Source organism: Anabas testudineus, chromosome 10 (genome assembly GCF_900324465.2).
Source record: "Anabas testudineus chromosome 10, fAnaTes1.2, whole genome shotgun sequence".
Lineage (NCBI taxonomy): Eukaryota > Metazoa > Chordata > Actinopteri > Anabantiformes > Anabantidae > Anabas > Anabas testudineus.
Window position 1 is genome coordinate 19861758 of NC_046619.1, and position 15527 is coordinate 19877284.

The 15527-nt window shown below is 38.8% G+C and overlaps 1 protein-coding gene across 4 annotated transcripts in view; it reads left to right on the forward strand.

Moving 5' to 3' along the window:
• ldb2a (LIM domain binding 2a) overlaps nucleotides 1–15527 on the forward strand; it is a 78320-nt gene that overhangs the window by 58961 nt on the left and 3832 nt on the right. The window contains exons 5-8 of one of the 4 annotated variants that reach the window (XM_026357152.1): nucleotides 3122–3205; nucleotides 7485–7608; nucleotides 9596–9649; nucleotides 10440–10588. In XM_026357152.1, coding sequence (XP_026212937.1) covers nucleotides 3122–3205; nucleotides 7485–7608; nucleotides 9596–9649; nucleotides 10440–10588 — 411 coding nt within the window. The remainder of the gene's footprint in view (nucleotides 1–3121; nucleotides 3206–7484; nucleotides 7609–9595; nucleotides 9650–10439; nucleotides 10589–15527) is intronic. The other 3 variants (XM_026357153.1, XM_026357154.1, XM_026357155.1) reach the window with 3 other exon arrangements.

The window sequence follows — 15527 nt, forward strand, 5'->3', positions numbered from 1 at the left end:
GTGTCTAAAAGGCAGCTCTGCCTGTACAGCCGGCTTCTCTTTTGGCCAAATCTTCATATGAATTTCACTCACCAATAAATTGGGCCCTCTGGGTATTCACACTAATTCCTGGAGAGTGGGATATTGTGGGGTATTGTGGGTCCTGGCCAGATCTTGAGTGATTTGTGTGCGAGTGTGAGTTCACTCTTTTGATCGTTGCCTGGACTAATGAAAGCAGATACAGACACACGGGAGTCAGAATAGAAAAGTTGAAACTGCAGATACCAGTACAGATGTAGCCACTGTGGAAAGGCCAGTTTTTGAAGTGAACTGAACTACAGCTGCACTTTTTTATCCTCCCTCATGAGGAACTGCTGGGGAAAAAATATAAAATTCTTATTTCAGTGTTCAGAAGTTTATAAAGAATGGGCCTGGAAGCAATATTAGCCATTGCTGACTGACTCATCAAATCACTTTTGTGTTCGAGGATGGAAAAGTCTCAAATATTTCTTGGTTAAGTAGAAGAACAGAACTTTAATAATATTATCAGCAACAACATGATATAAAAGTCGTTTTCAACTTAATGTAAAAATATATACGAGGTGTAATTTACCTTTACAGGCCCCACAGAGAAGGTATAAAAAGCAGGATGAAGAGGTTTAGATTTCTAAGCACATATATGAATAATGATGCACAGTGAAAAGTATAAATTTCACTGCAGTAGCTGCAGGAGAGTTTCTAAAGGCACTTATGAAATTAAATAGCTCAATTTCTCAAATAAAGGTTTTCAAATAATGGCAGGGACTCAAATAACAGCTGTGTCACATTTTCTAACACTTCTTCCTTATGTATTATTCATGTCCAGTTTAGTGATGCTGTGCTAATTAAGATTCACAGGTAATAAATAAAAGTAATTTCAAAGGTCAAGTTAGTTCTATGAAATGTGCAAAACCATCACAGCTAAGCCAAAGATCTGCTGTTCCTCAAACGTCCACTAGATGCTGACTTCAGGAACTCATATATATCAAAGTTGGTGATGTTAATTAAATGTTTTCTATAAAACTACATTTTAGTATAAACCATGTTGGCGGTGGCTTTGGGAGTCATTGCCCCCCTGACAGAGAAATTAAATCCTAAGAAGATAAATGTTTGGGGCTTGTTGGCTTGTTGCTCCAAGATGGCAGCCATGTACTACACATTTATCTTCAGGAAACCTGTTGTTAACATCAGGGAACTGAGATTTTACTCAAATGCTATCTGCAGTACAACAGTGTAGAAACTCTCCCAGTGCAAGTGAAACTCCCAAAAGCTAAATCATAGTCAAAATTTAACTAAAATCAAAAAGTATTATCTCTAATTGTAGCTGGTGCTTTGTCTATATTGTTATAATATAATAGCTTGAAGCAAAGCTCAGTTGATCTATTCTGTTGTTACTAGGATGCAGAATCACGCACAAATCTCCTAAGATATATCTGTGCTAATAATGTATATCACATTATTAACTAACAGTTTGCAGTATGTTCTAGTTACTGTTACAATTGTTTAATGTAAAATCTTTGTCTGAAGAGTAAATACAGTGCAATAAAAAGAAAATATTTACCTCAGAAAAGAGGAGAATAAGTAATAGAATATCTCAAAAGATATACTAAGTTAATTCCCTGTAAAATATAAACAGACCATAAAGAGATTTATATGCATAAGTAAACACTATGAACTGTTTGTAATGAAGTGCAGAACAAGGTGCTATAGTTCCCTTTCTATAGCACTAGAGTAGAAGTATAAGGTGTCTGACAATTGCTACCTGAAATGGTATAAAGCCGCAGTACTTAAGTGGATGTATTTATTCCTTCGCCGCTGAGCAGCATCCTTACTTCTCACCATTATGTTTGATACATGTGCTGTAGATGCCCACTGACGCTGCCTCCACTGTTTAAACTTCTCATTTGGATCAGTGCCATGTATTCTTGAATTCTGAATGTGTCTCTACAGTTCTGCAGCTGTTGTTTGTCTGACTTTGGCCTCTTGAACTGAGTCTCTATGTTGTTGTTGCGCCATATGGGCTAGTGTTTACTCTGTTACAACAAATTGTTGATATGTCACTGCACCAGTGCTACCAAGACACATTCCTGTACAGTATGGTAAGTCTAATTCTGCCTGATGAGTAAAGTAACTGAGATTGTGATAGTTATGCACAGTTCTATTCTGTTGTCACTCATGTTGGTCTGCTGACGGTACAGAAGGACTCCCTCGCTTCCCTCTTGACTTTCTCCACACAGAGATGTGACTGGAGATAGAATTATGCATTTTTCATGAGGTGGTGAATGCAAGTGTGCTCACTGCTTCTCCTCAGTCTGGGCTATGTTTTGCTCTGTCAATACCTACAGCTTTTTATGATTTGACTGCTTATTCTTGGAGCAGCAAACAAGCTTAGTGAATAATCGTGCGTCTTCATGAGATTTTTTTTCAGTCAGATGCAATTCTATAATTGCTATCTTGCCTCTTTTCTGCTCTGTTCTTACTTAGAATTTGTCTTTTTTACTCCTACGCATACTGTATAAACAAAGTTTCTAAGCATTTCCATCTAAGAAGATGGTCAGATCTTAATAGTGTGTGTGAATAATTGTCAACCTGACCACATCTCCCCGGAGCTATTTATGCTTCATATAAACAAAAGGCACAGTGCATAAAATGGAAGGACGGATTACATCTGCAGATTTTTGGCTGGTTTTGACTAATTTAACATGTAAAATTATTTCCTCCTGCAGCCTTTAGCCTATGTACTGTACATGCACTCAACAACATCATCAAATCCCAACAAAATGAAATGAAAATGTCTGGAAATTTGAATGAGATAATGAAGTAATATTGATTAATTAGCCTGCAGTGTGAAATGATGGCCAGAAATACTTCCATTCAGTTAAACAACAACTGCAATAACAATGTTAAGTAGTTGCATTCATGACTTGAGGATGTGAATGTGTCAATTGTGCACATGCGATGAATGTTAATTAGCCTAATTGCCTGTAGATAATTAGTTTAGTCATAGTCAGTTTAATGCAAACATAACAAAACTAACATGTTATATATTGAATGTATGTATATGTCTTTTTCTTAATTTTCATTTCTCTGCTGCTGACTTTAGGCACAAGACCCTCAGGTGCTGGAACAACTGTCCAAAAACATCACTCGCATGGGTTTGACCAACTTCACCCTCAACTACCTCAGGGTAAGAACTCTGTGTGTGCGCTTCTGTCTGTCTGACAGTGTCTAAGACTGTCATTCTTCCTTTGTTTTTGTTCTCATCTCCTCACACTTAATGCACAAGGAGGAACAGTTCATGTCCATTTTAAACATAATAATTCACGTTGCTCAACATTAAGTTGTTTTGATTATAGAAAATATTAATTTTGCTCAAAGTTAATATGGTGCATATCATGGTTTATATGTATGGGTGTATTCTGTGTTTAAATATTTAAGTTTGACTTATATTCTGGCTAATATTCGCTGTTTTGTAAACTATTTTTTTCTGTCTTACTGGAAAGGAAAGCTTATACTGTTATTTATGTGCTGAACACGTTTTATGACTCTTGGGCGTTTGAAACCTGAGTGTATAATTTCAAAAGTGTATGGCATCAAAACAAAAAATAAGCACTTATTTCTTCTTTACTCTCTGCATATACATGTTTTTCTACCTGACCGCAGCAATATAATTTACGGAAATAGCAAGTATAAGCTGGCGGAATACATTAGTGATTATTTCACAGGGTTTTGTTTGTGTTTTTCAACGCCACAGTTGACTGACAGCTACGATTTCCAAATGGGAGAACAAGAGCGAGCGGGAGAGAGACAGGGAGAGAGAAGAATTAATTGGATACAGAAAATTAGCATAACATTAATGAACGCTCCCTGTTGAGACTCATAATTGTGAAATGGCGCGCGAATCGGGGAATGGCACCTCCACTGCTTATAATAACTGAGTGAAGAAAGGCACTGAGAGGGGGAAAGAGAGAGAGAGAGGGAGCAGGGTGGCTGTTTTTGTTTTCCTATAACAATGATTTTCTATACAGAAAGCAACTGTAATGCAGCTGAAAGAGAAAACACGTAATTCAAGTATCTGTAATTACACACTAAAGATTTAGCTTGTGTTGAGTCTTTATATTAGATGGTCAGTGCTCAGAGAACAGAACAATGAAACAGGCATTGTGCCTTGTTTCCTATGTGCTGACAACATGCATTTTATGGAAAAGGTTAAGTTGTTTGCATATAAACAGTCACAACTTTGCTTTTGCAGTTTTTGCATTTGTCAAGTAAATCAGGAATTGGCAAACCTTCTCAGAACACAATGTGGTTTTATTTTGAATGCTACAGAAAATATTAATCTCTGCACGAGATTTAACCTTGTTCTGAGGTCTCCCTTTATTTCAGTAAGAATGAAAACATATTTAGCTGCATAGGAATGAAATTTAGTTTATTAAATTTGCATTTTGTATGTTTGTGGAATAAGATGAATGAAGAATTGAGATGTTCCATGTTCTTGTAAAGCAACATTTTGTACTTTAGCTACTTAAGCTAAGTCTCACAGTTCAATTAACAATGCTATTTCCCCTCAGTAGTATCATACAATATGTCACAGAAAAGTCTGACATCACACATCATTTGTCATCATCAGAATTTTACATTTTTGTATTTTCTACCCAGTAATCATTATATGACCTCTCTCGAGTTCCCAGTCCCCTGTTTGGGACACACTGCTGTGTAGTTACTGTTATTCAATATGTCACAGAATTTGCAAATGATATTTTCCCCTGCTGTTATCGTAGGGTGTCAAGGTAAAATACACCCTTTCCTCACATTAAACTGGCAATAATGTGACTCTAGAAAAGGCCTTTCCCAGTGTTTATCAATCCCTCCAAAAGAGGCTGACAGTTTCCTGGCTAAGGGGTTACAACCGGCCTTTCTCTCACTCTCACAAACACACACACACTTTCACAGTTTTTTTGTTTCATTTGGAGCATTTAAGCCTTTCCATGTATTTGAGCTGCCGGCTTCCTACTATTCAGCCTGAAAATAGTCCTTGTTTTCAGGCTGAGAGCCAGGGCTTGTTGACTGAGCTGGGGAGGAATATTACTGTGTCAGGAGGGAACTATCAGAGGAGAACACGGGATTAGTCTGCCACAGGGATGTTCACTTTACCTCGAGCTGCATGGCATCAAAACACTGCCGTCCTAACAGAGGGAATAGCAGCAGACATTACTATGTTTATGTGGGGTAATTTTGCAAAAGCAGCTGAGTCTACGGTTGTTAGAATAACTAGTTTGAAACCCCTGACTACTAAACATCCGTGGTTTGAATATCCGTAATGCTATATCAGTCGATTTGTATAAAAGCTTTCAGATGTGTTTAACACACACTGAAGTAGTCGATAACAGATACACCACATCATATACAGTGTCCTTTACATTATTTTTCTTTTTTACTCCGAGTCGCTGTACAGTACGGCTGAAGACAGGATGAGCATGTTGATTAGAATTGACATCAGAAATATAGAGGTGGAGGGATGCTGAAGGTCAGATGAGATCATTTGAGCATGCGGTGAATGATTAACAGTCTCCTTTCTCTCAGTAACAACTGTCAAAGTGCCCTTGAGCAAGTTACAAAACCAACACCTACTTTCTCTCCAGTGACACTCACAGCAACCACCACGACTGCTTGGCTGTAATATAACTACGCTGTTACATTGGCCAAGACCTCAGTATTGCATGTGATTACATTTACTGCACCTGTTTCTAATGTGTTCTTTCTGTTATAATCACTTCAACAAGTTTTCATGTGTGTAGAGTGTTTAGCTAAAACAAAGGCATCAATTGTTTTATCAGTATCCCACTAAGGACAAGTTTACATTCAAGTAAAGACATCTGGAAGCTGTACTGTTGATATCATAGTTCATTCTTTGTAGGAGCAAAGAGGGAATGAGGGGCTTTAACTTTATTAATGTGTAGATTATTAGTTTGAATTTGCAGTTTATTGTCTTCAATAAAATGCTGTCACACAATATCCCAAAAATCAAGCTAAAGTTCTTTCTTTAAGCTGAACCTCAAAATCTAAAGATATTTGTTTTTGCTTTAATATGTGCGATGTGTAGGAAAAAAGCATCCTCGCCTTTAGCAAAATGACTAAGAGTAATAATAGAGAATTATTTAACTTTTGAATTCGACTAATCATTGTAGCTGCAGCGTGACCTCGTTATACTAAAAAACCTGAGAGTGGATGGGCACTAAACAAAACATCTGTCTTGGACACAGGACACTTGTTTACCTCTCTTCTCCTACTAACTATCAAAATTGGTTTAAAGTCGGTTTTCTCGAATAGATTTGATTGTCATGTTAACGGGACACCTAGTTTCTGTATTCATGCTAGGCGATTAAAGAAACCTAATTCTCCTCTGGGGCATGAAGATTTCTTTGTGGTATTCACATCAGCTTTTGACAAGCGAGCATGTGCATAACAAAGGCTGTAGACACTCACCTGTTTAACTTTAACCAGTTCTTACCAGTGATATAGCATTAACAGCAGTGTCCAGGTAGTAGATATAGCACAAAGAGGGGGGAGAAAGAGAGGAACTGTGTACACAAGGGTCCCAAGTTGAATCCAACCAGGAGTAAAATCCCTAGTGTACAGTTTTTGACAGCATAGGTTTTGGGTTAGCTACAGCATGTTTGTCGTGTTGCTCGGAAAGATCCTCACAGTCAAATTCCTTTCATAATAGAAACATGAGTTCCAGTAGGCTGCTTTGAGTTATTGGTCCACCAATGAGGACATGTCTCCGACTGTGTAATCACTATCCTCTGACTACACTGACAAGCATTTGGATAGTTACTGCTGTTGAAGAAGGCTGACCAGCTTATAATGTTATCCAGATGTTGTCTGGGTAAGCTAAGCCTGATGTATTAAAGATGACAGTCTGACCTCTGCTTCATCTCACTGCAGATCACCAGAGATTTACAGTTTTCTCCAGACTGAATATTGGACTTAAAGTCTTTTAACCGGAGAATATTCTTGGAGCACAGTGTGGGAATGAGAAAGTGCAGACTGTGTTCATTTTGTGCAAAGAGAAAATAATGTATGTTTCAAAGTATGTTTGCATGAGCTCGTGTGTCATTTACATTTTGTTGTGAGTTGGAAACGGCTCATCAAACGTTGCTCATATTAACATGTATCATCCTGCACATCTCTCTCTTGTTCTACTTCCTGAAGCTCTTGGCAATAAACCTATTTTTAATGGTACTTTATTAATAGTGTCTATAAAAAGTAGATTTACTGCACAATTAATCACTCAAAGTCAGTCTGCAGGTGATTAATTGAGCAACAAACTCCGAGTTTTTATGGATGTTGTTTTGCTTTACCTTGATAAGATGATGCTGCAGGGAAGAGGACACTGTTTGCTCATCAAATGTGAAATAAATCTGCTTTAATTGCATGTGTGGTTTGTCCCGTTGTGTCTGCAGTTGTGTGTTATCCTGGAGCCCATGCAGGAGCTCATGTCAAGGCACAAGACCTACAACCTCAGCCCCCGAGACTGTCTCAAGACATGCCTATTCCAAAAATGGCAGAGAATGGTAGCTCCACCAGGTAACTATTAACCACACTGCTGCATGTTCAAATAAGCAGATCTGGATAATGTTTAATGTTTATCACTAAAACCTGAAACTCCTGCTAAACTAGAACATGGATAAATATAAAAAGATAAACCTGCTTTTCTAAAAAAGCCAGAGACAGGAGTAAATAAAATATAAATAAGAGTTGATGTCTCAAACAGCATCAGCTTCTCTTTGGCTGTCAGATGTATTAAAAAGTTATAAATCCAGTTTCCTCTGCTGAAACGTTGAGTTGCCTCCTTTCCAGCTTTTAATTCTGTGCCATCACTCACTTTGTAGGAATAGGAATATTTTTTCTCAGACTGTGTTTTTATTGCATCATTTATGTTTCCAAATTTGCTATTATATGTCTTAATCCCTTAAATATGTTTTGCCTGTCAGGTATGTGAAATTAATCAGAATTCAGGGTTGCCTCCTGAATCTCAACCTCGCCAATCCTAACGGGCCTCTCAGCTGTCTGTGATTGATGTTTTAAGGGCGGTTTCTGAAAAGTACCAGGCTTAAATTGGCTATTCGGTCTTAAGCTGGAGAGAGAGAGAGAGAGTAAACCGAGTTTTTTGGACACATCGGAGTGGCTGCAAATTACAGCAATGCTTAGCGAGGCGTGACAAGATGTCTTTAAAAACCAACACCAGTCAAAAAGCCTTTGACTCAGACCTGTGTAACTTTAATTAAGAGTGCCGGGTGTAATCAAACTAGTAGATCCAACTCCCCGGCCAGCAGCTCCCTGGTGTCGACGACGTTCTTCAAAGAAAAGAAAAAACAGAGAGAAAAAACATGGAAAGCATTTTATGAATATGAACTCTGAGCGAGAAAAATAGACTCCTGTATTGATGGATAATTGTGCTCATGGAAGGAGGTCACAGCTTCATATGAAATCCTCTATGGGTGATGCAGTTTTATATCACATATAGCACTTAGTGTGATATATGATAAACAGCTTAATGTGAATACAGTTTAATATGCAGCTTTATTGGGTTATTTCGTTTGATGTTGCGTATGTCGGAGTGTTTTAAATAAAAAAGTAGCTAATGGACTTTTTAAATATCAAGAATACTAAGTCTAATTCATCCTTTAGTCTGGCCCCCCTCTGTGTGCTTTGCCTTAAAAAAGTGTTTTTCAGGGTCGTTTCATGTCATATTTCTATATTTTGACTTGAGGTTTACTTGATATTTGCAGTTTAGCTACAATTGCAGTTTTCGTCATTGGTGGCGTGTTATTCCCCCTTTCCTGCAATTCTTCTTCAGCTTGGAAACTGGTTGGGATTTAGCCAGGAAGGAAGCCACAGGCGCATTTATGCTCTGATAAGTCCTTTTGGTGGAAATGGAAGTGATTTTAGTGCGTCACCGGTTAAGCATCGAAGGAAACCAGGCGGATAACAGAAATTATTGTCTCTGACAATAGGCCCACTTTTTTTTCTCATGCGTCTGTCAAAGTCAGGAATCAAAAGAGAAAAGATACTGATAAAAATTCCCATTATTGTTTTGCCTCTGATTTATAGTTTCAGTTTTGTTTATATCATGAATCGCTGGTTGTTGTAACTGAATATGAAAGCATCTCCCTGGATGTGATTAGTAAGAACCTCGAAAATGTATTTCATTTTCAGACATCTGTTTGAAGATCACAGCAGTGTTTTCTTGTCTCTCTTGAGATTTAAAGGAAAAATGTTTTCTAACAAATGTTGGCAGAATTTTCAAAAGCATGTATTCATAAATAATGCACCACGTAAATTGTTTTTTAAATGCTAGAAACACCAAGATCTCTATTTAACCTGTGTCATTAGTTTATATCGTTTCAATAATAATGATTTCACGTATGGTTAAACTGCACCTTTAGGAATTGTGTATCTTATTTCTCTCCCTCTTCTGTGTCATCATCTCTGGTGTCATTGTGTCTTAAATTAGTTAAGAAAATATTTAACCATCTGAGTAAAATAAAACTGATTTTGGCTCCGGTTTCAGCTGGACACCCACAGAACTTCAAAACGGAAATATTTCCCACAAATCACAAAAAAGGTATCTTCTCTCTTACAACGTTCATTGTCTGTGGTCTTATACAAAAGAAGCATTGTAGTGCTCCCTGCAATGCCATGAAATACATTTTTGTGTGTAAGTTTATCATGGACGCTCAACTGCATGTTTGAAAATAGTACTAAAACCTGTAATGAGTGATAACTAGAGGCTGTATTTCTCAAGTTGTGGGTAAAAAAGAAAAGTTAAAGCAACAACAGGGCAGTGCTCAGCCAATCAAATCTATAGAAATGCAACAAATGTACAAGAATGGACATACTTTAAAAGCATATTCAGTAAGACAGACACGTGGAAGTGTGCTTTCTGCCTCTGCAGAGCAGTTTTAATCTGGCTCATGTTATTGTGGAACATAGCAGTTGGTGCAGCGCCGAAATCATTAACAAATTTACATTACACTGAGCATCATGGTCCATTGTTGAACATTTATGCAAATGAAACAGGATCTTTCTTACTAGTGCATGTCTTGGGAGATGTTAACGCTCGTGCGGTTTCACCTCTGAAGAAAACAAAGCATGGCTCATTGTACACTAGTTGCTCTTGTCTGTGTAATTTGTCTTTTTATGTGTGTGTTCTTTCTTAGCATGCATGTATGCAGGAATTTAATATTATTTGTAAGCGTAAGCATATTTACATGCATGCATGCCTTTGTTTCTCTACATATGCAATACTATATGACCTCACACACACATACACACTTCCCACCGGACACAACCCTACACCTTGTCTCCGTCAGTATGCATTATGTTCTTGGCATTGCCTCTGTTTCTCTTTGCTGGTCGCGCCAAAGCTGAGCCTGCCCGACAGACAACCACGAAGAGGAGGAAACGGAAGAACTCAGCCAGCAGCGCCAACAGCAGCGTGGGCACCACCACTAGCAAGAAACGCAGCCCTGCCACCAACTTCAGCCTCTCCAGTCAGGTACCTGTAAGCATCAGCTCCACTCGGTTTGCCTCCTTTTTTACTTTTTGTTTCTATCTGTGCATGCATGTTTACAGTGTTACACTCAGGCATGAGACATTCCCAGTGGTATTAGCTATTAGGTTGATTTTATGTCAGTGAATTAGAATAAAAAAACAAACCCCAAACCTGTGCAGTGAGACAAAGAAACCCAAGGGGACAAAGAGATATTACATTAAATAATCTTAAAGAGTGACACAAATGACATTAAAAATCATCAAAGCTGAAATAGTTTACGAACAACTAATATTAGAAGGAGCGTGGATAAAAGTTATTTTTTTGCTGCAGTACTTATGTGTTTTAAAAGGCAAGTTTCTCAACCAAGCATCATAGAGGTTTCTCTGCCCTCTTTCCACCACACTTGTCCTTGAGCAAGGCACTGAACTCAGAACTATCCAGAGGTCAGAGTGTGCTCAGCAGCTCTGCATGTCTACGACTACATGAATAGAAAACAGCTCGCTCGTGTGAAATCTCAGAGATAAAGTAAGTACAGCGTTCACAGTGCTGAAAAAGCTCAAACTATTTGTAGTTTCCATCTCTAACTCACTAATTAGTCATGATTTTGTAGTTGTACATATACTCTATACTACTATACTAGTTATCTGAAATTCATTTATTATAAATAACACTTCAACCTTGAATTTAAAAAGGATCAAAAACATATTTACATGGTGGATTTTTTTATCTGCATATTCCACTAATGTGTTCATCTGTGGTCATTTTTAACATATGAACTCCAGACAGTGTCTGTAGAATAATGTCTGGACGTGTCTGGAGTTTCTCTTTCATACATGTAGAACACAACAGGTCTTTGTCCGTGTGACGTGTGTTCTCACTTGGGGAAATAGTCCATTTGGTTTTGGTAGGGGCGATCCCCGCATAGTTCATGCAGGAAGTGCGACGTGACACAAAAAGTATAGCGCGGAAATCACAGTGTTTTGTTTACAGCGCATCGAAGTAGAGCCAGTGGCATGATTAGAAACGGTGTGTTATGTATCTCTCCCTCAGTATCCTGAAGGAGAGAAGTGCAACACAACATCAGAACCAACATCAGAAAGCGTGGTAAATATCTCCTATACTTTCTGGTGCTGTGCTGAGGCGATCGACTGAAAGGGAACGCCCACTCGCTCGCTGTGAATGCTCCAGACAATTATCTGCTGTACCTGCTTTGATAAGTCAGTTTTGGCCAACAACATCAGCCTGATGATATTGCTGTCAGGGCCGATTAAGTGCACATGCAGCTGCTCAATATTAAAAGGAACCGAGTCTTAACTGTATTACAGTAAGTAGCATCAACATTTTAAAGACTGAAAGTCAATATTTTTGTATTCAAACTCAACATTGCAGCCAAGTGTATCCCAGATATTGTGTATTCTACAGAATATTTGTGAAACATGATTTGTAGGTTGTATGTTTTGTGCATATAACAACTATAAATTTCACTTATGTGTCGCATTTAACCAGTTAAATGAAATGTTATTAGCTAATAGTTTAATTCAGCTGATTGATCTTAATAGTCTCATTTCTCTGAAAACGTACCCTATATAAGGACAGGTTTTGAAACATCCAGCCTTATGACTGTGCACGCTGTGTTCCAGGGTATGAATGCCTGATTTTGCTACATGTCTCCATAACAGGCCACTTGACACAGTTAGAGGTTAAACAGCCTCTTAAACAGCTGAGTATTACACCACATGACTGGCACTCCCCTGGAGGATTCAGTGCTGTTGTGAGTGTGTTGTCTGCAGAGAGTCTAGTTTTATTTCATACACCGCTCATTATACACACACTGTATTATATTTACACTATTGCATCCAATCCACTCTGGTGTTTTTAGCACAGGTCATTCTAGTACAGCTAGAAGTGTGTTCGTCTTGTGCAGAGGCCTAATTCTGCTTAATGGGAAATGTAAGGCGGCAGCGGTATAGCAACCCTGTCTCCTAGAAAAATATGTTTCTATACTACTAATGTGCATGAAAGAAAACATAGTATCTGTCATGATTATGTTGCCTGGAAATGTCTTTTCTACCTTAATAAGGTCTGCATTCAGGGACTGGAGGCAGGGAGGTGGTGCATGACGTCGGATACACATGTTCCTTTCCTGATTCCTGCATGTGGTTAGGTTTCAGCAACAAAAACTCTTTATGATTGGAGAAAGCCATTTTAATGTATAACCAAGTGCAGGGAAAAGATTATTCTGCACTAAAATCTGCACATTTATTAAACCTACATTCTGTATTTTTGAGGATAAATGCCTTTCACTTCTTGCTAGATGCACATGAGCAAATTATTTCTAACGGCAGCAACACATTTATTCATTTAACAGGCCGGTTACTTGCTGGATTAGTAAAAGTAAACAAAGCTTCAGGTTCTGCAACTTTTAGTGAGACGGTGAATTTGAAAACTAAGAAAAACTTGGGAGTCTTAAATTGTTTCTGTTATTAGTGTAGTTTCAGTATAAAAACTTTCTCCTCGGTTGTTGCTTCTCAAACATCGTTACTTGCTCCTCAGCGTTAGAACAATCATATAAGAGACTTGAGTAAAGCAGCATTGGAAAGATTGTAGAAACTTGATGGTCTCGTTTGGCTGAATCACTTTAATACTAAATGAGCTTGTTCCTTCCACTGAGGTAGGGGCTTGTTCATCTGCTTGGAACTTAATGCAAGAAAGCTTAATTTTCCAGTGCAGACATTCGTGTCAGTTTAACAGTGTCTAAATACGGAACATACTCTTTCTCCCACCTACACATACATACTGTACTGTCCCTCTGGTCTGTCCCTCGGATGGTTGTATTATCTTCTGAGGTTTGTTGCCCTCGCTCACTTCTCTTACCTTCTTCACGTACGTTAATATACATCACACACACACACACACACACACACACATATATACACAGCGTGTGCAATTGTTTTTGCTCTAGAAGGCAGTTTGGCTCAGTGCCAGCTCTCATTATCACAGATATCTGTATACAGCCTCCACCCGCAGCCCCTTCCTCCTTCACATGCACACACATATACTACTCCATTGCTGCCCCCCCCCCTCCCCACTACTACCACCTTCCCACACACACACCAGATGTACCACTCATGCCGTGCATTCACACGCCTCTTAAAGACTGGCAGCGTGGCTGGTAACATGCTGGTTACATATGTTGCGCGCCTGCTGTCTTTGTCTGAGAAGTTGTTCGTTTGTGGCTGAGCACAAGCCTACGTGAGTCCAATGACAATAAGGAGTGGACCTTCACATGGGGAAGGGGGGGGGGGGGGTACCAGAGGCTGGAGGAGAAGAGGTGTGGGGGAGGAAAGGTGGGGAGGGTGTGTGTTGGGGTGGCGTTCATAGAATAAGCAACACTGACCTCTAGTGGCCTGAATTCAGCGTCTTTTACATTTACTTCTCATTTCAGTGTCCGTCAGTGTATTTGCAGGAGGCGAGCACACGACACGCTGTGGACTAAACCCTTAATTAACTGTCCATCCTCTGTGTACACAAAGCAGCAGTGGAGAAGAAGTGCTCTTATTGTTTATTTAAGTCAAAGCGGTAGTGTCACAATGTAAAAATACCCCAGTGCAGGGAAAAGTCGTGCAGTTACAATCCTGCTGAACAATTTATGTTATAGCACTGCAAAAAAAAGTAATACATAGTAATTTATTTGTGATGAATACATATTATATTATAGGGTTTCTAATTATTAAAGCATTTCTATATCACCTTAATGTTAATTAAGCTAATTTTAACAACTTTACATGTTGCTTTGTGACTTAATGCGTAAAAATACATAATTTCTTTTATGATTATATAACTGGTTATGTTTCTGAATCTGCAACTAATAACTAAAGTTATATAATAAAAGAAGTGTAGTGAAAAGTACGCCGTAGACAGTTGAGTGAAGACTTTTTTCTGTGTGTAATTTGAGAATGAGACGTTGAAGTTTCTGCTTCAAAGTGGGAAGATGGAGGCAAACGTGACCTAAAACACACCAGTGTTTGTGTAGTTTGAGAGTGTGGTCAGTGTTTTATAGTGTCTGAAAATCGCTGGACTTGGGGTTTTAGTAATTATATTTATGTAGTAACAGATTTCACTTTAAAAACAGCCTGATCTTCAAGTGTACTAATATTCAGGCCACAGTTCTCCTTTGTGTATCAGTCCACCAGTGAACAACCACTGCAGTTTTTACTCCTGTGTTAGTAAACAGCGTATTTTTGCCACAGTGACCAGCTGTTTTAATATGTATTCATATTAAAACAGCTTCATTAGGAACAGATGTGTTTGGAGCAGAGAGTTATGAACATCATAGGGAAGTCAAAAATGATTTTTAAGTTCCTAAATAAACAGTACATTTCATCTGATAGAGAAAAGATGGAGGGCCGGTGAACGATGGCCTCTCTGTGTCGGTCCAACTTTTTTAAGCCATCTATTCCTAGTTGAAACCTTTTTTTACAGTCTCCAGCCCCTTTGTCATCATCACAATCCCATCACGTCGCCTTTAAGTTCCCACTTGTTGTCTGGGAGACCTGAGGAGGAAATATGTCCTCCAAGCTCCTCGCTGTTAATCTCTGGAAAAATGCTAATGCTAATCACACTGCTCGGTGAATAAAAAGGAACAGGGGGCGTCCGTCGCTACGTCGGCCAATTCAAAGCCTCGCTGCTTACAGTAGCTAGCACAGAGGCTAACTCTTAACAACACGAGTAGACGAGTAGACAGTATTAATTAGCTCACAATTAGTGCTCCCCAGTCTCAGACTAGCCACCAGCTGTTATCGTCAGAGGGATTTTTTGGGGGGGTGGGGGGCAGAATTGGCCAGAGGTAGGTTGACAGGCCTCCTCACAGGAACAGATGGTAAATGCAAGGCTTGTTGGCAATCAGCACGTTTTTAGCTAATGACTTAATTAGCTATGCAAATTGACA